The sequence below is a fragment of the Eurosta solidaginis genome, chromosome 2 (assembly GCF_040869045.1).
Source record: "Eurosta solidaginis isolate ZX-2024a chromosome 2, ASM4086904v1, whole genome shotgun sequence".
Classification (NCBI taxonomy): domain Eukaryota; kingdom Metazoa; phylum Arthropoda; class Insecta; order Diptera; family Tephritidae; genus Eurosta; species Eurosta solidaginis.
The window spans coordinates 192,965,966-192,992,408 of NC_090320.1; the positions used below are offsets into that span (position 1 = coordinate 192,965,966).

Genomic DNA, 26,443 nt, shown 5'->3' on the forward strand with positions numbered 1-26,443 from the left:
TGATTGTAGCCAGTAATTGATTCCAATTACTGAAGAATGTAATTGGTATTGAAATGGAGTTGCATTTGCCTATTACAGTATCCAGAACGAGGTTGTGCCGGACGACGCGCGTCTCTGTGGGAGGTCGCGTTTATCGGCATTAAACTTTGCCGACTCATTGTGGATGAAGAAGAGGGCGTGTTAACAACTGTCTGATGCGCAGATGTATGCTCCTGAGTTAAAGGTCGCCAGTATCCGTTGGAAAATTTTTAGCATGCTTTGATTCAATGACATTGCGAAAAGCCCGTTCCCCTTGACAGACATCAGCCAGGATTGGGAGAGCAGAGAAAAGATTATCTGTGTATACTTGATAGCAACTCGTTTCCGGCAAAAACAGCAAAACCACTTCTCTGTACTTGGTTTAGGTTCAACATCGTGCCGGAGCAAGAGAGTATGGATCAGTCCGGCTGCTAAGATCTGCTCCGAGGATGACAGTTGCTGGGGGTGAAACAACAAATAAGATGACGTTACATTAAAATGACAGTCCTTGGTTGGGAAAAATCCCGAGTCGCTATGGTACATAGAACCGGGTGCTGTGGCAAGAGTCATCATCACTAATTGGCAACGATTTTGACTGTTATCTTTCAAGTCATGCCAGTCGCTTCTGTTTCGCGGTAACTGACGCCAACAGGGAGGGGAAAGGGAGGTCAAGTCGTTTTCCACCTGCCCCTCTGTTTCCAAATACATGTAGATAATATTCGGGACCTTGCATTTAATCTTCATGATCATGACAGTATTTGTGTTCTTGGTGACTTCAATCTGGGAAATATTGATTGGTCCTATATTGATGATTGTAATCAGATTTTTGCTAATAATGTCAACAGCATATCCGAAATTTATTTGATAGATAATCTAATGAGTTGTGGTCTTACTCAGATAAATAGCTTTTCTAATCAGTTATCTCGTATATTAGACTTAATTTTTGTTAATGATAACGTAAATTATGCAATATCTGAGTGTCTTGATCCTCTTTCCACTCCTGGTATTCACCATGTACCGTTAATTCTAAAGATAGAACTCTATGAGTTTAGCTCTATTTGTGCCGTTGATGAATCTATCAGTTATCGCTTTAGAAATATGGATGCTTATATGGTAAATTTTGCAGTTGATTCCATTGACTGGATTACATTCAGCCTTATTGTAAACTTCGCGTGAATGCAATTCCCAATGGAAAAATTCCCACATTTGTTCTGTTCTCATTGTGAACTTCACATGTGAAAAATTTCCCATTTTCGAAAAATTACCCCAACCGTCAACAAATTTTTTTCCACGTGAATGTATAGAATTTGTTCGCAAAACTGAAAGTGGGGAACAACACTCGATAAAATGTAAGGATTATTTATTGCTTATTAAACTTAGTTAAGAATTATTTTATATCACATTAGGTCTATAAACAAAACTCAGTTGACTTTCTTGGTAAGCACTATGGCCGAAAATCCTGAAATAGGAAAGGGCTTCCAAAAAAAAATAAAGATAAAGTGCTGGCTTTTTGGAAGAAATTGAACAATTCCCTCAATAGCATGGGCCCACCATCAAAATCAATCTCCGAATGGAAAAAGGTGACTATCAATGCAATGTGGTTATGGAATGTGCCAGAATTTATATAGCCATTCCTTACAGGTTTGGATTGATCAAAAACGATACCTAAGAAACTAGGCTGTCGAAAATACCAAAAATAGGAAAAAGACCGGTGGAGGACCTTGCAAGCAACATGTTTTTTCTGTATTAGAACAGTCAATTTTGGATATAACTGCGTCAGTAGCAGCTGCGGAAAGTGACGAAGATGGCAAGCCTTTTTTTTAGTGATGAAGGCAACAGCTCTAGTGAGGACTCTGAAATGGAACTTAGTTGCATGGACAATAGCTTGGACGAAAATAGCACCGAAACTGCCGGTGACACGCAAAGGGAAAGTGCTTTGCCTGCGCAAAAAACCAGCCAGCAAACTCGCAAAAAAATTAACCCTTCGGAGCTATTAAACATTGAACTAGATGTTCAAAAAAATGAATGACAACGTCAGAAAGGGCTTGGAAATCCAGAGTCATCACTATACTGAAATAGAAGGCCACTTAAAGGAATTAAACCAAGGCCTCGAAAACTTTCAAAATATTCAAAACAGTTTACTAAAGGAAACAAAACGCCACAATTCGGAAATTGAACGGCTCAGAAAAATTGAAGTTGACCGTAAACTCATACTTATAAACAGCCAAATCGAGGTTCAAAATTTGAAAATACTAGCTGCAAGGAAACGCTTAGGCATTAATAAGAATGTTTCCAACTTTTTTGTAAAAAAAATGAATTTTATGTACTTTATTTTTTCAAATTGGTAAATCAAGTTAACAATAAAGCCGCTTTTGAGCTAATACAAATCAGACATTTCTTTGAAGAGTGTCATTCAATTATAAAAACATTTTGTCATAAATTTACATAAGGCAATTGCCTATATTTGCTCTAATACGCTTAGCCTCATTGAGGTATGATGAATGCGATTCAGATTCTTCAAACTGCACGTATTCAGACATTTCCGGTTGATAAGCTCTATTTGAAATAAAAGGTGTGTCATCGCACCGATACTTTAAGCATATATTGTGCAACGCGCAACAGACATTAGTAATTTGAGCTGCTTTCTCAGGCGAATAATGTAGCTCCCTGTCTCCAGGTTTCATTAAAATTTTACCTAGCAGCCAAACATTTCTAGTGCCTAGCAAGTAATCCTGCTCCATTGAAACCCTCAATTCACTTGTATTCCAAATTAATGAGTCATGGCAGGCTCCAGCGTGTGTAGCATCGACGTATCTTATTGCCATTTTGTTATCACATACCTGCAGATAAAATTGTTAACATGCGTAAAAGCATACACAAATTTTACCAATCTACCAGCAAAACATTCATACTATAGTATCCCTTTCTGTTATAATATAAGTGTTTATTATTCCTAGGGCCTATAATTCTAACGTGTGTGCCATCTATGCAGCGAATAATGCCTGGGATATTAAATTGTTGATGAAAATCCAAAGCAATTTCACGCATTTCGTCTTTAGTAGGCCATTTTATCCACTGATTGCAAAGGCACTCCTCAAAAACATTCAATACTTCAGACAAGACGATGTTGAAGTCTCCAACTGTTATGAAATTTTTAAGCATAAGATTAAGAAAATTTGCAAAGCACATATCCCTGTTCTTTAAAAATACAAATACAAAGTTCCTTGGCACACCAAAGAGCTGTTAAAACTTAAAAATTTGAGAAATAAATATTTCAAGAAATTCAAGCTGTCAAATTCTGTGACTCATAAAGAGATATATTTACGTTATTCAAAGCAATTTAATTTTTTGAACAAGGATCTTAAGTGTAATTATATTCGTAAGTTTGAATCGGATATAAAATATAGTTCTAGCTCATTTTGGAGGTATGTCAACTCCAGAAAATCTTGCTCAAGTATTCCGTCTGTGGTTTATCTCAATGATGCTCAAGCCCAGTCTACTGCTGAGGCTGCTATTCTCTTTGCCCAGTTCTTTAAGTCTAATTTCGAAGCTGACACTGACGTGGATGCGGAGTGTTTCCCGAACATGTCTCCTTCTCTAAGGCTCGCTGTCTTCTGCCTACATCTTACAATATTGATGGGCTTCCACTATCCACTTTAAGTGAAATTATCGATCTTGGTGTTGTATTCGATTCCAAATTTCTGTTTCACAGTCATTTGAGCTACGTAATTGCAAAGGCATATTCAGCACTTGCATTCATTAGACGTTTTGGCTCTGACTTTTCTGATCCCTATACTTTAAAATTGCTGTACACCTCGCTTGTACGTTCCAAATTAGAATACGCTGTTTTTATCTGGAGACCATACTAGGATTGTCATATTAAGAGGCTTGAGCGAGTTCAAAAAGTGTTTGTCCGCTTTGCGTTGCGGTCCTTAAACTTCAGAGACCGGATTCCTCCTTATAGGAATCGTTTTTTGCTTAAAGTCTTTAGATACTAGACGGTCCATTCTGTCCCTCACTGTTGTGTTCGACTTAATAAGTGGATTAATTGACTGTCCCTTCTTGCTTGAGAGAATACGTTTTAATATCCCGAAGAGGAGTTTACGGAATCACGATATTTTCTGGTTGGGCTTTGTTAGAACTAATTACGCAACTAATCCTCCGATTTCACTGAACCACGAATTTCAACTTTTTCTCTTTACCAGAAACGCCGTTATGAAATTCGTATGTAAAACCACCCCCTGATTTCGAAAATCGAGTTCATTTTTGATTCTATGGTACCGTTTTTGAGATATTTGCAATTTACCGTTATTCGAAAAAACCAAAAAGATGGCTCCCTTTAAGTACGTATATCTCACGAAAGTGTTAAGCAATTGCAAAATGGACACAGAATCGGAAAGACGATAAAATTTGCTATAAATGCATCATACATTGTTTTTTGCTCAACTAGATAGTTTTCGAGATATTAGCTTATCATTTCATATCTTTGTTTTTTTTATGAAAAAATATGAAAATAATTATTTTTGCGAGGGCAGCATTCCAAAACCACAACTTTTTTGTCCAAATATTTTTTATTTACGTAAAGCTCGGTTTAATTAAAAAAAAGATAAGCTATCATCGAAGAAAATCGATGCAAAACTACGTAAGTTATAAGCGAACAAATAAAAATACCCAAGTTGCGCAATTTCAACGTATACCTCAAAACGTATGTATGGTATAAAGAAGAGTGAAATATCTAGCTATTCTCTGTTTCTATTTAGTTAAAAGTTCAATTTATGAATGAAATTACCCATATTTTAAATTTTTTTTTTTTATTTATTTATGTTTGTACTATATTCTATCTTTATCTTAATTTTATTTTACTATGTAGTCGAAATAATTATGTGTTCGACTTTGACGCTTATTCAGTTTAGGATCGGTTTCTCTTATGAGAAACCAGCAGTAATCACCCATCATTGCGACGTTCAAGAATCCTTGATATCGATTTTCAATAAATTCATTTGCTGATGAAACCTTTCGCCATGTTCGTCACTTTCGTCGCCAAGATTTGCCGGAAAAAAGCTCAAATGTGAGTGCAGAAAGTGAATTTTTAACTACATATTTACGCCTGGAAAGATAATATTAGTTAGGTAAACAAGTTATAGAATTTTGGGAAATAAATTTTAATAGGCCTTTAATATTTACCCATTTTCGCATAATTATTGATTAAGTCATTCACTATCTGCTCGTAGTTAGGGCTTTTGTGTCTACCGAGAAAAGAAGCAACGACCTTTTCAAAGGATTCCCACGCTGCTGCCTCAACTGATGAGAGTAGTACTTTGAATTGATTATTGTTGATCAACTTTTTTATTTGTGGTCCGACAAAAATACCTTCCTTTATCTTGGCTTGAGAAATATCTGGAAAAATTGTTTTCAAATAGTCGAATGCTTCGCCTTCTTTGTCCAAAGCCTTAACAAAGTTTTTAATGAGACCGAGCTTGATGTGTAAGGGTGGAAGTATGATTTTCTCTTTCTTGACAAGAGGGGTGTATTAGATGTTATCCACACCAACGGTAAACTCGACTCTTTCCGGCCAATCCTTTCTGACGTGGTGGTCCTTACGAGCTCGGCTATCCCACTTGCAGAGGTAGCAGCAGTGCTTGGTGTAGCCACTTTGTAGACCGCATAGCATTGCAACGACTTTGAGATCAGAACATATTTTCCAATCATGCTCTTCATATTTGATAAATTTGAGTAGTTTTTGCATTTCCTCGTAGGATTCCTTTGTATTTACTGCATGTGCGATCGGGATAGAAGGCTTTTTGTTACCAATATGCAATAATACAGCCTTCAAACTCAGTTTATTGCTGTCTATGAACAATCGCCACTCTTTTGAATCATATATTTGACCAAACTCTTTGAATAAACCAGGAATGTCGTTGCAGTAGCATATACTGTCTTTCTTGGTATAGTGTTTGGAAAATGGTTCGTGACGAGTTCTACAATATATCACCTTAACATCGGATGACACAAATTTAAATTGTTGCATACGAGAAGTGTGGATCTCGGCATTTTCCTTGGATAGTTCCAAATCTCTTATCCAATCATTAAGTTGTGCTTGTGACAGAACGTTTCTCTCGTTTCCATGCGAAATTCAGTACAACTTGATTCCCCGCACTCAGATATTACTGTTGACAATGGAACTGGATCCGCAACTGCCGTTGAATGTAGTACTGGTAATGTCACTGTAGGTACGCTGGCATAGGTTACTCTTCTTGATCTTCCAACGCCAAGTACTTTTGTTTGACAAATATAACACTCTATTGAATGGCAAGTAGGTTCTCTCCATATCATTGGTGTATCAAATTTTATTTGTTGTCATGATTCCGACTGAATCAATTCTACTCGACACGATGTACACAAAGTGTTCGGTGTCCATGGTTTTTCAGCATTTTTAGGCTCAATGCCAAAATACTTGGAGTATAAAGTTTTGATATGATCTGAGAACACTCGTCGTCGCCTTATGATAGTATATTGGCCACACATGAAACAGAACATATCTGGATCTTTATTACACTCAAATTTTCGCGTCCTTTTACTCATTTTTTTTTTTTTAATAAATCACGGTTTTGTAATTTGACTTATGAACTGAACTATCTCCGGCGAGCCTTGCAATTGTTATGAAGTTTAAAGGCGCATTAACTCATATTTATACTCGGAACAAGAATAAAATTGAAAAAATTAAATCTTACCTAGACAGAAAGGTTCCTTTTTATACGAAGTCGGGAAAAGAAAATACTACCTGCTTTAGATGTAGGCTTTAAAAATTTTCTGTGTCTAATAATTTTGAAAATCTACCTGCATACTTACCCATAAGTGACGGAAATACATGTTTATAACTACATGCGTACAGCAGGTTTCGAACCCAACCACTCTTCCTTTCGATGCAACCACTCTACCTACTATAAAACAATTCGAGTATTAAAAGTACTATTTGATTTATTTAAAGAAAAAGTATTATCATTGCTATGGTGTTATTCGTTTATCCGGATAATATCCCATTTGCACTTTATACCTTTTATATATGTATGTATACATACATTGAAGTTGCGCAACCTGGGTATTTTTATTTGATCGCTTATAACTTACGTAGTTTTACATCGATTTTCTTCAGTGATAGCTTGTCTTTTTTCTAATTAAACGGAGCTTTATGTAAAGAAAAAATATCTGAAAAAAAAGTTGTGGTTTTGGAATGCTGCCCTCGCAAAAAGTAATTTTTTTCATATTTTTTCATAAAAAAAAAAACAAAAATCTGAAATGATGAGCTAATATCTCGAAAACTATATGGTTGAGCAAAAAACAATGTATAATGCATTTATAGCAAATTTTATCGTCTTTCCGATTCTGTAAACCTATTTGCAATTGCTTGACCCGTTCGTGAGGTATACGTAATTAAATAGAGCCATCTTTTTGGTTTTTTCGAATAACGGTAAATTGCAAATATCTCAAAAACGGTACCATAGAATCAAAAATGAACTCGATTTTCGAAATCAGAGGGTGGTTTTACATACGAATTTCATAACGGCGTCTCTGTTAAATTTTGGCCGTCGACCAGTGTTTTTAGAGCTTTGAGAGAATTTAATTCGCTTACGACCCCTGGAAATCTTAATTTTTCCTCTACAGGATGTATTTAAACAAAGATTAAATGAACTTTTTCTTAGCTAATTAGTTTTTAAGTTAAAATAATAATGGTTGTTATTATACTCAGTTGAGCAGAGCTCACAGAGTATATTAACTTTGATTGCATAACGGTTGGTTGTACAGGTATAAAGGAATCGAGTTAGATATAGACTTCCATATATCAAATTCATCAGTATCGAAAAAAAATTCGATTGAGCCATGTCCGTCCGTCCGTCCGTCTGTCCGTTAACACGATAATTTGAGTAAATTTTGAGGTATCTTGATGAAATTTGGTATGTAGGTTCCTGGGCACTCATCTCAGATCGCTATTTAAAATGAACGATATCGGACAATAACCACGCCCACTTTTTCGATATCGAAAATTTCGAAAAATCGAAAAAGTGCGATAATTCATTACCAAATACGCATTAAGCGATGAAACTTGGTGAGTTGAGCTTATGACGCAGAATAGAAAACTTGTAAAATTTTGGACAATGGGCGTGGCACCGCCCACTTTTAAATGAAGGTAATATAGAAGTTTTGCAAGCTGTAATTTGGCAGTCGCTGAAGATATCATGATGAAATTTGGCAGGAACGTTACTCTTATTACTTTATGTCTGCTTAATAAAAATTAGCAAAATCGGAAAACGACCACGCCCACTTTTTAAAAAATTTTTTTTTTTAATTCAAATTTTAAAAGAAAAGTTAATATCTTTACAGCATATAAGTAAATTATGCCAACATTCAACTCCAGTAATGATATGGTGCAACAAAATACAAAAATAAAAGAAAATTTCAAAATGGGCGTGGCTCCGCCCTTTTTTATTTAATTTGTCTAGGATGCTTTTAATGCCATAAGTCGAACAAAAATTAACCAATCCTTGTGAAATTTGGTAGAGGCTTAGCTTCTAGGACGATAACTGTTTTCTGTGAAAAAGGGCCAAATCGGTTGAAGCCACGCCCAGTTTTTATACATAGTCGACCGTCTGTCCTGCCGCTCGGCCGTTAACACGATAACTTGAGCAAAAATCGATATATATTTACTAAACTCAGTTCAGGTACTTATCTGAACTCACTTTGTATTGGTGTAAAAAATGGCCGAAATCCGACTATGACCACGTCAACTTTTTCGATATCGAAAATTACGAAAAATGAAAAAAATGCCATAATTATATACCAAATACGAAAAAAGGGATGAAACATGGTAATTGTATTGGTCTATTGACGCAAAATATAACTTTAGAAAAAAACTTGGTAAAATGGGTGTGACACCTACCATATTAAGTAGAAGAAAATGAAAAAGTTTTGCAGGGCGAAATCAAAAGCCCTTGGAATCTTGGAAGAAATACTGTACGTGGAATTACATATATAAATAAATTAGCGGTACCCGACAGATGATGTTCTGGATCACCCTGGTCCACATTTTGGTAGATATCTCGAAAACGCCTTCACATATACAGCTAAGGGCCACTCCCTTTTAAAACCCTCATTAATACCTTTAATTAGATACCCATATCGTACAAACACATTCTAGAGTCACCCCTGGTCCACGATTATGGCGATATCTCGAAAAGGCGTGCACATATAGAACTAAGGCCTACTCTTTTTTAAAATACTCATTAACACCTTTCATTTGATACCCATATCGTACAAATAAATTCTAGAGTCACCCCTGGTCCACCTTTATGTCGATATCTGGAAAAGGCGTCCACCTATAGAACTAAGGCCCACGCCTTTTTAAAATACTCATTAGCACCTTTCATTTGATACCCATATCGTACAAAAAAATTCTAGAATCACCCCTGGCCCACCTTTATGGCGATATCTCGAAAAGGCATCCACCTATAGAACTAAGGCCCACTCCCTTTTAAAATACTCTTTAACACCTTTCATTTGATACCCATATCGTATAAACAAATTCTAGAGTCACCCCTGGTCCACCTTTATGTCGATATCTCGAAAGGGCGTCCACCTATAGAACTAAGGCCCGCGCCCTTTTAAAATACTCATTAACACCTTTCATTTGATACCCATATCGTACAAACAAATTCTAGAGTCAGCCCTGGTCCACCTTTATGGCGATATCTCGAAAAGGCGTCCACCTATAGAACTAAGGCCCACACGCTATTAAAATACTCATTAACACCCTTCGTTTGATACCCATATCGTACACAAAAACTCTAGAGTCACCCCTGGCCCACCTTTATGGCGATATTTCGAAAAGGCATCCACCTATAGAACTAAGGCCCACTCCCTTTTAAAATACTCATTAACACCTTTCATTTGATAACCATATCGTACAAACAAATTCTAGAGTCACCCCTGGTCTACCTTTATGGAGATATCTCGAAAAGGCGTCTACCTATAGAACTAAGACCCACGCCCTTTTAAAATACTCATTAACACCTTTCATTTGATACCCATATCGTACAAAAAAATTCTAGTGTCACCCCTGGTCCACCTTTATGGCGATATCTCGAAAAGGCGTCCACCTATAGAACTAAGACCCACGCCCTTTTAAAATACTCATTAACGACTTTCATTTGATACCCATATCGTACAAACAAATTCTAGAGTCACCCCTGGTCCACTTTATGGCGATATCTCGAAAAGGCGTCCACCTATAGAACTAAGGCCCACTCCCTTTTAAAATACTCATTAGCATCTTTCATTTGATACCCATATTGTACAAACGCATTCTAGAGTCACCTCTGGTCCACGTTTATGGCGATATCCCGAAAAGGCGTCCACCCATAGAACAAAGGCCCACTCCCTTTTAAAACACTTATTACACTTTTCGTTTGACACCCATATTGTACAAACGCATTCTAGAGTCAACCCAAGTCCACTTTTATAACGATATTCCGAAAAAGTGTCCACATATAGAACTAAGGCCCACTCCCTTCTAAAGTACTCATTAACACCTTTCATTTGATACCCATATAGTACAAACAAATTCTAGAGTCACCCCTGGTCCACGTTTATGGCGATATCTCGAAAAGGCGTCCACCTATAGAACTAAGACCCACGCCCTTTTAAAATACTCATTAACACATTTCATTTGATACCCATATCGTACAAACAAATTCTCGAGTCAGGCCTGGTCCACCTTTATGGCGATATCCCTAAATGGCGTCCATCTATAGATCTATGGCCCACTTCCTCTTAAAATACTCTTTAATACCTTCCATTTGATACACATGTCATACAAACAAATTCCAGGGTTACCCTAGGTTCCTTTTACAACATGGTGATTTCCCTTACTTTGTCTCCACAGCTCTCAACTGAGTATGTAATGTTCGGTTAAATCCGAACTTAGCCTTCCTTACTTGTTTTTTTAGATGCTTTTTCTTCTTGTAATCTGTGTGAAAATTTTTTATATTTTCTAGATTAATATTGAAATAAATAAATACGGCTGGCAATGAGAATACTCTCTGAGCCGAGGTGCATTATTCTTCTTCTTCCCTGCAAAAATGCTCCACGTCATTTGACTAGTCATTTTACGGTCATTGTGACTTTCTGCAGCGGTTATATTCATAGTAACGTTTGCATGGGCGTGATGAACTTTTGTGACCAAATTTTCCGTTTCGTTCCTATTACTGTGATCGTGCATTCCGCTCCCACTTATAGGATGTGAGCATAGAACTGCTCTGCTCACACACGTCACAATGGGCATCAAAAGGCGGTCAAATTTTCGGTTTTTTCCTCTACATTTTCGAGGCATTTGACAATCAATTTTACTGCGGTTTTACCGTTTATATAACCGCCATATAACTTGAATTTTACCTGCCGATTTACTTTACCTGTAGCAGCCACGAGAATAAAATATGAACCAAAAAAATTTAATTTTCAATATTTATTTTTAATTATAATAACCAAACATAACATATAACATAAACATTTATTTAAAACATATCATTAGATTTAGTCAATTTTTTCCAAAAAAAGAATATATGAGGCGCCTAGATGCAAAACCAGATATTTAAAAATTTTAAAATAATATTTAAATTGCGACAATATTGCTATTATTACTAGAGAGCTATTGAAGAAACGCTCGACCAAGATAATATGTGAGATTTACACGCATAGATTTCTTCCACCTTTTCACAGTTATTGATGGAGAAAATAATGCGAAAGCCATATTTACCATCCAATACCGAAATAGAACTGTAGAGGAAGAAACATTTTATAAAGTTTAATAAAATCAAAAAAAAAAAAACGCTTTTTTTGTTATAACTTAAAAAAACTCATATTCAAACTTCTGCTTAACTTCTGCATATCAATAGCTACCTGTACCACAAGGAGTCACTATTGCTTCTACGCCTATGCTATTGTTTCCTACATCAATGAGCTTTGTAATAAAATAAACAGCTATCTCCCCAATCTCTCCAGTTTTGTCGCCTCGCGAAACCTGATATTGTCACCAACCAAATCATCGGGGACCTTATTTAAAACATGACCGCGCCAAATTTCGACCATATGGCATTACCCTACCGACTGTCTTACACCCTAAAATTTTGGGTGTGACTTTCGATCAGGATCTACATCTTGGAAAGCATGCACTAGCAATTGTAACGAAATTCGTCGTTGGTGTGAGGGCTTAGCCGATCTCCATAGCGCCCGACTATGAGGAGGAGCTGTTTAGGACTGGCATCTACGCCGTTTCGCCTCATAGGAGGGCGGCGGGATGTCGGTGACCAAGAAGAGCCAAACCCCTAATCCAGGGTGTTATGCGGACCGTGCCCATTGGACGATTTGTAGCCAGGGGATAAATTCGGCTGTATTCGAACGGAGCCTTCCCGATACCGGACCACCTCGGGAAGTATTGATGGCCTTACCACAGTAAGGGGCGCTGCTGTGGCTGACGGTTCTTTCCCCGTATATAATACTAGACCGCTGAGCCCGCCTTGTCGGGCTGGTGGTCGTACGACCAAGATGAACGACTCATTACCTAATTTTCATAAGGACGATGATAAGAAGAGGACTGAGCCGCAAGCCAAGGACGACAAATACGCATTAAGCGATGCGTCGGACTCGGGGAGCGAGAGTAGTGCTGATTCAATGAACTCCGTGTTGGAGAAGCACACAAATGAAAAAGGAGTAGAAGAGTGGAGAAGGGTACGGAGCAAAGAACTCTCTCGAAGTACCGTGCAGTACTAAGAATTGTACAACGCTTGGGAGCAGTGGTGGACCCAACAGAAGAGGAGATCGAGCGCTTGGCATGGGCTCATGAGGCGGTAGAAGTAGGTCGAAGGCAGTTCAAAAGGTTTGCTGCGAGAAACCCTCGGTTCTGCAACCGGTATGAGGAGGAAGAAGCGTCGAATGGCAGAATGAAAAGGCAACGTTCGGCGGAAGGCGACAAGCCTGCTTTCAAGAGGCAGAAAGGGCCCAGTCCCAGAGCCGCGACGCAGGGCAGTCCCATAGACAAGACAAGTAGGCCCAAAGCTGTAAGACAGATGGGCCCCAATAGCGAGGTAGCAACTACCTCGAAGGCTGCGAGTCAGAGGGAAGTTCCAACTATGGAAGTAGGAGATAAGCCAAAGGAAGATACCGCTAAGACTCCGACTTTCTCGGAGGTGCTAAAGGGAGCTAAGACTCCGGCTTTCTCGGAGGTGCCAAAGGGAAATAACACTAAGACGCCGGCTTTTCCCGAGAAGATGAGTGATGTGGCAAAGCAGTCACTGACTGTGGCGCTGGTTGATCGTAGCAGTCCTTTCGAACAGATGACTAGTGAAAGGTGGAGATCTGTAGAAGAGGAGCTTATTAGCTTAATGCTTAAGATGATGCGGGAATAACCAAGTAAGCTCCTTCCAACATTTGATTCGGGGGATGGTATAATGGTATGAAGATGATAGCGTGCGACAACATCGCGAGCTTGCGGTGGCTGGAGGAAGTGGTTCCAAACATCCAAAGGCAGGGCACGAACGCGCGTTTGAGATGGTGGATAAAGCGCAAATCCCCAAGGTACCAAAAGTTAAGGTATGGATACCATGCGTGATGAAATCGGAGGATACACTGCGACTTTTGCAGAATCAGAATCCGAACATACCGACACAGGATTGGAAGGTACTTACTGTATCTCGGCCTACGGAGGAAGGTCAGTTATACATCTTCCAAATAAACAAGCAGGCGGAGGATATATTGTACGCGCAGCTTGGAAAAATGTCCTTAGGTACAGGCAAAATGTATATGCGACTCAGGAAAAGAAGTCGCGGGTATTAAAGTCCTAACACGCTGGACGTGGGCGAAGTCGAAAAGGACCTCAAAAGCCTAAGGGAAAAAAGACAGGTGGAGGTAGCCCACGTCACCCCGAATGTGTTAGAAGGGGACCAACAGCCAGATGGTGCTGTGAGTCGCACAGAGGAACACCCGGCACAACAGGTACAAGAGGCTGAAGGGGGCTTCGAACACTCTAAACCAAAAGGGCTAGGGGAGGACGACGACGTCACGATGAAGGTGCTGGAGGGGGACAAGCAGCCCATTGGTGCTGCGAGTCCTACGGATAAATCTCCAACACAGTAAAGTGGTGTCGAGCGAACTCCTCCTAACGCGCTGATCCAGGAGCCGTGGCTTCCATCGGGAGGAAAGGTTTCTGGACTTAGCGCGCGCGGATTTGGCGTTTACTATGCGCAAACGGAAGGACGGGTGCGAGCTGTAGTAATGGTAAGGAAACAGCTGCATTCATATATGCTGCCTAATTACACTACTGAGGACCTCGTAGTGGTGGTGAAATCGCCGGTCTCAGATGGTACATGTCCGGCCATGCTACAAGTTTCAAGTAGGGCGGTCGTGGGATGGCTTAAAATAATATTCGATGGGTGCATAAACTGAATCATGTACCGCACTCTTGGAGAACTGCTCGTGTGGCTTTCCTACCAAAGACGGGGAAGATCGGTCACGTGTATCCCAAAGATTATAGACCCAATAGCTTAACATCATTTCTGCTCAAAACCTTTGAGAGGCTGATAGATGTGTACATAAAATCCAACGTGGATGAAAAGCTGCTCTCCACAACACAACAGGCGTACACCAAAGGCAAGTCAGTAGACACCGCATTGCATAGGGTGGTAATAAGCATAGAAAAAGCCCTGGAATATAAGGAATATGCTCTAGAAGTCTTCTTAAGCATTGCCGGGGCTTTCTAAATGGGCGATTATTGATGGTCTTAATTACGTTAAAGTATATCCAGCCTTACCCAGATGGATCGACTGCATGTTAAACTGCAGTAAGATTACATCGCAATGGGGATTGTACGCGGCCACGAAATTAGTGGACAGGGGCACTCCGCAGGGAGGGGTGCTATCACCTCTGCTGTGGACGCTGGTCAAAAACCAACTGCTTAGGGGATTCTACGAGGGACCAGAAAAACTTACGGTTTACGCAGATGACGTTGCATATGGTTTTGTTTACAAAGAGGTACAAGGTCCCTAATTGGACCAGGCCTAAGTTAGGAGGGGCGAACCTACGGGAGAAACCTTGCACAAAATATCTAGGAATGATCCTAGACAGTAAGCTGTCATCGAAGCTCAACGTGGAGGAGAGGGTGAGGAAGGCTTCAACGGCACTTTATGCATGTAAAAGAATGCAAAAGAACCGGAATATACGATCAGAAGGAGCTCGATGACGATGCCTCAAAACTAACAACCAAAAGCAATAATTATCATTTCACTGACACAAATTTTATAGTTTTTTTTTGGGATTTGGACACAATGTTGTTGTTTTTGTAGCGATAAGGTTGCTCCCCGAAGGCTTTGTGGAGTGTTATGTGATGGTCCTATAGCCGGATACAGATCCGGTACGCTCCGGTAACACAGCACCATTAAAGTGCCAGCCCGACCATCACGGGAACGATTTATGTGGCCACATTAAACCTTCAGGCACAACCTTGGACACAATCTTTTCATTATATTACTTAACAATTTAAAGGCTTCATTCTGTATTGCGAACGATAGCTCAGACGAACGATTCGCCTCCAAACGATTTCGTCTAGCAATGGTATTCTCTAATTGTCAAGTGATAAGTTCCCATTGTTTAACATAGTACAAATGCACTAGCGATTCGTCTCTGATCCGCATCGAAAGTTCGTTTCGTAATAGAGAATGAGACCCTAAGATTAGACATTTTTTTCAATTTGTATTTTGACTTACCAGCAACAACAGAATCATGTTTAATTGTACGCCGCACAAGCATTATAGCATCATGTAACGAAGCTCAGTTTCTTCCAAAAATTGCTCAACACTGCCACGTAAAATCAATGTACTTGTTCTAGCATTAACGCAACCTTTGAATAATTATAAACTATAAAAATGAAATTAATGTCAAACCTTGGAAAATGTTGAAACGTTCACCACCAACCTGACGTTCTTCAAAGTAATCACATTGACCCAAAACACTTGAATTAATATCATTAGCTGTAGTCATAACAGCACCACCACAAGCTTTCATTCTACGTTTCCAATCGTCTTCTGGTACATAAACAGCACAGAACATATCACGATCTGCAAAATACTGTGTAGCAACATCACCAATTGGTAATATAGAAAACACAACATTGGCGCCTTACTTAACTAGTTTATTATACAGAATACGCCATTCAGCATCAACAATTTTCTGATACTCTTGGACATTGGAGGACATTGCTGTGGCAGATCATTTTTCCAATAAAGCACTTTGTTGCTCCTTTGATTGGCGCTTCGACATGTACAGGCATATCATATTTTAGCATGCATAATTGCATGTACGCCTTCCTCAACATCTGGCTTAACTTGTTTTAAGATTTCACATGCTTAAAATACTACTGAAGTGGTGCCATCGCCGACCTGATAAGAGAAACATTTTTATTCTACACATTTTGAAATTTGGCGATGTGTACTAGAGTTTTACGGCTGGATTCACAATATCCAATAGTTTCATAATGGTTGCCCCATCATTGAAATTTTGGGCTTACCACTGGAATCAACAATATGCTTGTCCATACTACGTGAACCCAATGTAGTGCGTACAGTGCCACAATTGAATGCGAGGCATTGATGTTGGATATGAGTTGAGGTTTACCATGAGAGCTATCGGTACCCAAGCATTTTTTACACAAATACTCATGTACCCAATACAAGTTCAGGACGTTCATATTTATCGACACGCTGTCCGGTATGGCCCAAATGTTGGAAATACGCAGTTGGCACTGTTGAGAAAAAATATGGATCAATGAACACAAGTAAAAGTGAAAGATTTTTTTTACCATCTCTTGTTACTTTACACATTATACATTGGAAACGACGACCAGCATCTACAAGTTGCTATCGAGCCTTGCAACGATTACATCTAATTGCACCCAATTCACCAAACTTTATAATGGGTGGCTCATATTCACCCTCAAACGTGCGTGCCATTGGTGAGACGGTAAGTGTAATGGACAAAGCTGTTGTTTTTAATAAATCACTGTTGCAGGTATGCAATACAAAGACGACCTGCAAAGAAGAAAGATCAATGTAATTGCCAAACAAAACATTAATTTCGATTATCGATACCTAACGTAACGTGGCGAGGAGTTGCCCTGATCTTCTACCACATATTTTGTGGTCACCAATGGTGGTAATAAACCCTGTTCATTAGTAATAAAAGCACCACCAGCGCTATTTTGATTTTCAATGATAACGCTTATCAGATTTGGCATCTGATCGGGATCAAACGGCGTTGGGCTTGATCATACTGTTGCGGCTGTTGATATTTACCAGTAACAGGTGCAGGTGGTTGCTAAAGAAAATAACACAAAAATAATCATCAGCAAATTTGTAAATTATTAGTTGTATTAGCATACATTATAACCAGGACGTCCGGACGTGTCCGGGTATTGGGGGCTGACCCGGCTTGGGTGGTTGACTGAGCATTGGCGTCTGTCTAGGTTGTGTTGGTGGCATCATAAAAGCCATCAATAACAAGTGCCAAGAATATATCCGCGGCATACCTGCCGACCAAAATGATTCAAGGGGTTGTGATTGCCAACCTCACCTACCCGTGGCGAATCCTGTACCTCCCAATTTGGTGTGAACAATTGGTGCCAGTTAACCCTCTGAAATAATCGGCGCAATGGTACGCCATTGTGTTGGCATTAATTTGGCAAAATGCAAAAACTTTTCATCCTCCTCCCGTGACCATTCTGTCTTCTTTATGCTAGGATCAAGCCATTCGTACCAGCGTGCCTTACATTTCTTGGCAGATTTGCGGTGCAGCAGTGATGCAATACGTGACCACTGGTTTTTGCCATATTTCATTACAGCTGCTTTGAGGATTTCATCCTGAAAGTTATCAATTTAGTTAATAAACAGCCAAGAGTAAACAGTCGCGTCAAATGCTTACCTCAGTGTTTCTCCACACACCACCTTTTATCATAATTCGCGGCATGGTGCTATATAATTGTGAATTCTTTCGATGAGCACAAAAATCAAATCAAAAGTTTTTGTCGAAATAAACAGCAAAAATCATTGTATATTAAAGACTTTGGGAAAATTTTAGAATAGCACCCCCCGAGTTCGGAGTAAAACTTGGTATCAAATGAAAGAGGGAGTTCTCCCGATCACAAATATATATATTTTAAAGTGCGCAAACTTATAATTTAAAAGTTATTTGTTGTTAAAGTTTGCAAATTTAGCAAATTTCTATATCACTTTAAATTACAATTTACACATCTTTCAAAACCTTAATCCACATACATATCTATATAAATTGGCAACGATAAACTTATATTGCATTTTTGTATATTTCACATTTCATTTTTGCATTGTTTTTACTTATTATAAATGTTTTTATTAAATCAATCGCGCTTTTGTAGCAACATGCACATATATATATATATATATATATATATATATAGATATATATATAGATATATATATATATATATATATTTTATTGATCACATTACAAAGCTGTGCTGCCACATATATATACGTATACACAAATAAAATTTGTATAGAAATTTGCAAACTTTAACACCAAATAACTTTTAAATTATAAGTTTTCGCACTTTAAATATATATATTTGTGATCTGGAGAACTCCCTCTTAATTTTAAATCTTTCCGGAGATATTCCGCTTAAAACTCTCTGTCTCTGTTGAATTAGAAATGGCGGATTTTTTTGCACGCAAAAATGACGTATTTTGCTATCCCTATAAAAATAACAGGTGCGAGAGAGCATGATACATTGTGGGAAAGCAAAATTTGTCAGCATGCTATTTCATTTGCACAATTTTTCATTCCAAATCGTCACCCCTGTCAAAAATTCGTGTGGCTGTGTGCGTTTTTGGTCACACGATTTTTGCAGGGTTGTACCGATAGGGCACTTCCCAAAGGTTTTGGTCCTTTGCCGGATAATTATTCGGAACGTCCATCCGGTGAACTATTTGATATAACAACAGTTAATCTTCCAGGTCATCCAACCCACTTTCCATGAAGAGCCTCACATACAAAAGATGATTCGCCCCGGGTAGGTGAAGTTACATTGGCATCTCCTTTGTGGGCGTTGGGCAAAACAATCCCTCGAATCAGTTGGTATACCAATCCTTAGCCATACATACGCAAAGCCTTTCAGTTGTTGTAATGCAAACAACAGATTAACTTCGAGCTTGACCAAATGCCGGAAAACAGCATGAGTAGTTAAACCTCCATTATTTATTAAACAGTAAAATAAATTACTCAACAAGAATAAAATAAATCTTTTTTGCAGTACTTCAGCAGTGCCAATGAAGCGCAATTGCTCTAATTAAATTTGTTTTCATGTTGTTTTGAATACTTTTGTTCCTCAATCAAATTATTTGCACCTACACATCGACGTGCCATACGAAAACTAGCACTGGAATTTTAGAGTCTGACGAAATTTAGCTATTTTAATTTACATACATATATATGTCTCAAAGTTGCAGTTTCGTTTTGTGGCTGACGAAAACACTCAAACTGAATTTGGTTTTTTAAAAGGTGTTCGGTAAAAATAATTTCACATTATAGAAATCTAATGGAATCACAATTTTGGTTAATGAAATAATTGAGTTTTCCTTTTCACACAAGGCCGCTTGCTTCATTAAGCGAACATCACCAAAAAAATTCAATATTTTTAAGTTAACGAGGAAACGGCTGCTTTTAATAATTTTTCTTAAAAGCGTAATATTTTTTTGGGGCTACAAGATATATACATATACTACGACAGTTTTGGTGTTCTTGTTGTAGAAATGACAACAACATTCCTCGAAAGTCTTCAGTAGCGCAGCACAGGGGAAAACCCTTGATGACGTAAATACAAATAGTTTGTCGTAACAAATACCTGTTTCAATTTTTTTGAGAAAAAATTTAACATAAATATATATATATATATATATATATATATATACATATAAATCTTATAAAATAAAGTTGCTAAATGCCATGTATGCACATAACTTCACACAGAATGCCCCGATTTTTAAACGGTTTTTGCATTTGAAAGCTTAGCTACGTGAGATGGTACAATTAATATAATTTGAAGGTATATATTATAGGGGCGTGGAAAATTGCCAAAATGTAGTAAAAAATCATAAAATTTTTGTTTACATAGCTATAACTCATAAACGGATGGATGGATTTAAAAAATTCTACTTTTCAGTAAAACTTTGAAATATTTACCTTCGATCTGCATCAAAAAAATACTTGATTCCTTTTTTATATCAGCCAAATTGTTTAAACAAAAGTAAAATTTTTATCAAAAAATGCGTATGTGTGTTTGTTCGCTGTGAACTGTCCGCGCTAATTGCTTTTGAGTGAGGCTTGATCCGACACATATGTACATACGTACATATATAGCATTCATTTAACTTCGGGCGTAGGTTTATAGGTATGTATGGATGTATGTATATCACTACATAGTATAAAACCATGGTTCAATTATGTACAGGTTGGCTCATCTCATCAGCTGATTTTATTTATGTCATTGCATGGTCGAAGGGATTGTCAAAAGGAGATGGCAAACTCAAAATGAAACCAACACATTGGCAACATTTTACTTACACATACAAAAACTGCTAAGTTTTATGTTTCCATCCCATACCATTCGCACGAACACCAATACACAGATTTTGACAATTTGAACAGACATATTTTGTTGCTTTACAGATGAGCCAACCTGTATATAGTTGAACCATGGTATAAAACAAAGTCGCTTTTTCTGTCCCTATGCCCCTTTGAATGCTTAAACCTTTAAAAATACGCAACGGATTTTGATGCCCTTTTTTTAATAGATAAAGAGTGATTGAAGAGGAAGTAACGGATGAACATATTTGGCTGAAAATTGGTGGAGGGGTAGCTTAGAACCAGGAGACAGACATATGCCAATTATATCCCGTTCTGGATAGGGTCTTGAGATCAAAACGTGGACCTGGGTAATCCTGGGATATGTTTGTACAATATGGGTATCGAATGTAAGCTGTTTATGAGTACTTTGATACGGGGTATTTTTCGTACCCGCGTGTAACTAGGGTCTCGAGATATAAGCGAAAACGTGGACGTGGGTACTCCTAGAATGTGTTTATAGAATATGGATAACGAATGAAAGCTGTTGCTGAGTACTTTAGTACAGGGTAGTTTTCATACCTGTTGGTGACTAGGGTCTCGAGATTGAAGCCAAAACGTGGACCCGGGTACCCCCAGAACGTGTTTATACAATATGGATAACAAATGAAAGCTGTTGATGAGTGCTTTAGTACAGGGTAGTTGTCATACCTATTTGTGAAGGGTCTCGAGATATAGGCAGGGTCTCGAGATAAGTGCATCAGGGTAACACTAGGATGTGTTTTTACATTATGGGTATCAAATTGAAGCTGTCGATGAGTGCTTTAGTACAGAGTAATTTTTATACCGCTGGGTGACTATGGTCTCATGATATGGGCAAAACCTGGACCCGGATACCCCTAGAATGTGTGTGTAATAGGAATATCAAATGAAAGTTGTTGCTGAGAGCAATAAGGGATGAAGAAGAATGGGAAAAACTTTAGAGAAGAGAAAAGAGTGTCCTTACACTGAGAAAGAGATAGAGTGAGACGAAAATATAGATAGATGAAGCGAAAATACGGAGGGAGGAGTGAATAAAAGGATTAAGAAGAAGTGAGGGGGGGGCAGAGTTAGACGGAAAAAGCTTATTAAAATGTATGGAGATAGACCAAATTTAGGGCAGAACAACGTCTGACGGGTCTGCTAGTATATATATAAAAATCAAATTCTGTGTATTTGTGTGTTCGCTATGGAAACGTATTTCCCACACTTCAATCATCACCAAATTTTGATTATGGGTTCCTTCGATCAACGGGAAGGTTTTAGGCTAAAAATAATTTCGATATATAAAAGGGGCGTGGCACCTCCCATACAAATGGAATCTTTGGTACTGCGTAACTTTGAAGGTATACATGCCAGAATTTGAAATTCAGTAAGGAGCTATAGGAGGTCAATCCCTAACACCACCATGAAAATGTGGAATTGGGAAAAAGGGGCGTGGCACCTCCCATACAAATGGTATATATCATATTGCATATCTCTGGATGTAGTAATGGTAGGATAATGAAAATTGGTAAGGAGCTATATGACGTTAAGTCCTAACACCTCCAGTAAAATGTGTAATGGGGAAAAACTATGGCTGCCGTACAAACTTAGGTTATTTTAACACCTAAAATTTGACTGCATTGTTGAGTTTGGCTATTATGCCTTTTGGACGTTTAGTAATCTGGCGCTGTTAAAAAAATTGTTTAGCTCCACATCTTCTATAAAAATCAAATTCTGTGTGTGTGTTCCCTATGAAAACGTGTTTGCCATACTTCGATCATCACCAAATTTTGGCTAGGTTCCTTCGATCAAGACGAAAGACTTTCATATCTCAGAATTAAGAATTTTAAATTTAATGTTTTTGTTTTTTAGCTATGCGAAAAAACTATCTTAGCTCCCTGACACTAAGTGATACTCACATCACTAATCGGATACTAAGTAAATAAAGCAACAAAAACAATAAAGCAAGCTGCCACACTTGTATGTACGTAAACAAATTAATCATTATGGCTACACATATTTACACACACGCAGCGGAGAGAAACGCACAAACACATGCATATATCTATATCTGAGATACTCCCAAAAGTAGGCAATCATCTGTGGAAGTATCACTCACATGTACACGGGCATGGGCTATGCGAGAAGCTATAATCATCGTGCATCTGTAGTTATAGCTGGGAAATTTATAGCTGGTAAACGATTAGTAAATTTTAGAAAAAGAAACGCCTAGAAGTATGCGAACAAGGAAATCACAGAGTATAAAAGGAGGTAAAGCTGAGAATCAGAATGAGCTTGATTTAAGCACGCTATCTGTAGAGAAGTAGAAGTGTTATTGTGAAGTACTTTAATAAAGGCCATTTTGCATTATTGAATAGTGGAGTTATTTACTCAACAGTTTAGTGATTCGAACGTTAGAATAAGGTTGCAAATAAGCGGAATTTCCCAAAATTCGTTACAATATGAATTAAAGACACATTTACCTGTCCTAAAAGAAAATGTAACTAGATTTTATTAAGGCTAAACAAGTGAACAAGTATTTAGGTTAGAAGGGTATATTGCTTTTTAATCCAAATATACGTCGAACTGCACACAATTTTTATAAAACTTTAGATGTGCGCGCTTAGCTCCGTTGACCTTGCAGATGGGTTTTGGGGTATGTATACTATTCAGTGGACATCTAGGAACGCCAGAGAGTATATTTAAAAAAATTGGAATATTTTGAAAAAGTCGACTTTTGGCCAGTTAGATTGATCAAATGCCCCACCGTGAGACGATAATTAACACTGGGATACATCATTATCCCCACGATTATCCCAACTAAGAGGGATGTTGAAGAAGACATCAAGAAAGCTAAACATTCAAAATAAATATGTCCATACAGAATAGCCACGCTGATGTTTTAACACCTCGGCGATGGAATCAGCAACCGAACACATGTTTCCAATTTATCGTTGACTTCCTTTGTCATTCCAGAAAAATGGTAGCTGGAAGGAATAGTCCCACCACTAAAACCTGGGAAACCAGCTAGCCAAGATAAGTAGTTTGCTGACAACTTAAACATCAATTGGCAGCCTGTCCAGAAGACAGCTATGATCCAACCCTGTTCAAACTGCTAGTTTCCTTGGACGCCCGTAGGGGACTTTTGACAACTTGTGAGTGGTCATGCCTTTTGGATAGGACGAAGCACTGTTAACACAACCACAACAATACAATCATCTTGTGAATCGAAAAGATATTTTTTATGCTAAAAGCTTTTCAATTACTTTTGCAATTCTAATTTACTTTTGATATTCCTTGTATTGTAGTTGGACGAATTTCAATCATATTTTTCGAGTACAGAAATCAAACTCTGTACTCTAGCCTCAAAACTAGGAAATCAGTTTTGGTTTCTTGAGGAATTTAAATGTAGTCAATTATTTTGCTGAGGAAAATGGAATTGATTATTTTTCCCAATTACTTGTAATGGGGAATTGAGGGTAGTTTAATTCCTTAAGTAATTATTACTACCCATCTCTAGCTAGAAGGTGTGTGTGTACAGGCAAAAAGTATATCGGACTCCCCAAAAGTGCAATCTAAAGCACTTGGGAATGTTTAATACGAATTACTTCAAATATAAATTGCTTTTCTATGGCAATAAAATTTCCTTGGTGGAAGCCAATTTGCTTACCTACATGCAATGGAGTTTAAGAAAAAGGCTATAAAGTGTAGAGAAGGAAGGTATATTCATATTCAACGCTCCGTAAAGCCGGCAGCCGTTTTTTTGTAAATAGCATATTTGAGGAGTTCCAAACCAAAATGCAATAAGTGCACCCCTAAAGTTTTTGAGATATGGATGGGACTTAACTTCACTTTCTAAAACCTATGTATACTCTTTATGGGAAGTAAACACCAGTAAATTTAGCCATTTTGGAACACTTCGAAAAATACGATTCATAGCAAAACGCAATAATTTCAACATATAAAAAATTTTTTGGATTGACAATCTTTTATGTTTATACTAGCAGACCCGAGAGGCGTTGTTCTGCCCTAAATTTGGACTATCTATATACATTTTAATAAGCTTTTTCCGTCTAACTCTGCCCTCTCCCCTCTACACTCTTTCCTAATCTTTGTATTCACTCCTCCCTCCGTATTTTTCGCTTCATCTATCTCCATCTTCGTCTCATTCTATCTCTTTCTCAGTCTCCTTTTATCTTTTCTCTTCTCTCAAGTTTTTCCCATTCTTCTTCATATTTTATTGCCAGTCCCAGAGGGTGGTATGTATTTTCTTCCAGTCCCATTCCGAGTCTCAGTCCCAGTACCACTCCCAGTTTCAGTCTCAGTCCCAGTCCCAGTCCGTCTCTGGCCTACTACCCGGAAGAAAGCATCGTAAATACTAATACAGGCAAATTTATATACCAAATTTCAGGCAAATCGAATAGGACGTATGTAAATAGGTATGTGGGTATTATTAATTCATGCCTTTATGTCAGCTTCGCATGCATTTTTATCAGTTTTTCCAGGTTGATGCGACTAAATCGAATATCACAATGAAAATTACTTTAAAGCTATCAGCATAATTTATTTAAAGCTATCCATAATACACACACATTCTATGGGTATCCCGGTCCAGCGGTGTAAAACTTACTCTGTACTAAAGCACACATCAACAGCTTCATATATATCCATAATGTAAAAACACATCCTAGTGTTACCCTGATCCACGTTTTGGCTTATATCTCGAGACCGTAGTCGCCCAGCGGTGTAAAACTTACTCTGTACTAAAGCACACATCAGCAGCTTCAATTTTATATCCATAATGTAAAAACACATCCTAGTGTTACCCTGATCCACGTTTGTAAAAACACTATCTAGCCGTTCACGGGCCCACGTTTTTGCCTATATCTCGAGACCCTAGTCACCCAGGGGTATGAAAATTACCCTCTACTAAAGCACTCATCAACAGCTTTCATTTGTTATCCATATTCTATAAACACATTCTGGGGGTACCCGGGTCCACGTTCCGGCCTATATCTCGAGATCCTAGTCACCCAGGGGTATGAAAATTACCCTCTACTAAAGCACTCATCAACAGCTTTCATTTGTTATCCATATCATAACCAGGAGTATGAAAATTACCCTCTACTAAAGTACTCATCAACAGCTTTCATTTGATATCCATAATACACACACATTCTAGGGGTATCCGGGTCCATGTTTTGGCCTATATATCGAGAGCCTAGTCACCCGGCGGTGTAAAACTTACTATGTACTAAAGCACACATCAACAGCTTCAATTTGATATCCATAATGTAAAAACACATCCTAGTGTTACCCTGATTCACGTTTTGGCCTATATCTCGAGACCCTAGTCACCAATAGGTATGAAAACTATCCTGTACTAAAGCACTCATCAACAACTTCAATTTGATATCCATAATGTAAAAACACATCCTAGTGTTACCCTGATTCACGTTTTGGCCTATATCTCGAGACCCTAGTCACCAATAGGTATGAAAACTATCCTGTACTAAAGCACTCATCAACAACTTCAATTTGATACCCATAATGTAAAAACACTATCTATGCGTTCATGGGCCCACGTTTTGGCCTATATCTCGAGACCCTAGTCACCCAGGGGTATGAAAATTACCCTCTACTAAAGCACTCATCAACAGATTTCATTTGTTATCCATATTCTATAAACACATTCTAGGGGTACCCGGGT

General features: G+C 38.2%; 2 protein-coding genes and 1 long non-coding RNA gene across 7 annotated transcripts in view; 1 reads left to right on the forward strand and 2 right to left on the reverse strand.

Moving 5' to 3' along the window:
* The window catches only part of LOC137240441 (malectin-A), a 64,534-nt gene that overhangs the window by 26,721 nt on the left and 11,370 nt on the right, over window positions 1–26,443 (forward strand). The gene's annotated exons all lie outside the window — the stretch shown is intronic.
* Window positions 11,638–16,405, reverse strand: LOC137240442 (T-complex protein 1 subunit eta-like). Of its 5 annotated transcripts, none has more exons than XR_010949733.1 (4): window positions 16,241–16,405; window positions 16,033–16,185; window positions 15,825–15,958; window positions 11,638–11,844 (listed from the first exon to the last, which is right to left on the reverse strand). XR_010949733.1 is itself a non-coding variant. In XM_067766713.1 (4 exons), the coding sequence occupies exons 2-3, from the start codon at window positions 16,165–16,167 to the stop codon at window positions 15,867–15,869; spliced, it is 258 nt and encodes an 85-aa protein (XP_067622814.1). In that variant the 5' UTR covers window positions 16,168–16,185; window positions 16,241–16,405; the 3' UTR covers window positions 11,638–11,844; window positions 15,825–15,866. The 5 variants fall into 5 exon arrangements, 2 of the variants coding, with proteins under 2 accessions (XP_067622814.1, XP_067622815.1); XR_010949731.1 differs by having other exon boundaries at window positions 15,825–15,975; XR_010949732.1 differs by having other exon boundaries at window positions 15,825–15,942; window positions 16,002–16,185.
* LOC137240444 (uncharacterized) lies at window positions 17,209–18,446 on the reverse strand. The gene is made up of 3 exons (XR_010949737.1): window positions 18,034–18,446; window positions 17,495–17,972; window positions 17,209–17,430 (listed from the first exon to the last, which is right to left on the reverse strand). It is a non-coding gene; the product is annotated as an uncharacterized lncRNA (long non-coding RNA).

Coding starts and splice junctions, on each gene's coding strand:
- LOC137240442 (XM_067766713.1), bottom strand. CDS start 16,167: ATGTTCTGTGCTGTTTATGTACCAGAAGACGATTGGAAACGTAGAATG. Junction 15,959..16,001: donor ACGTTTCAACATTTTCCAAG/GTTTGACATTAA, acceptor AATTATTCAAAG/GTTGCGTTAATGCTAGAACA.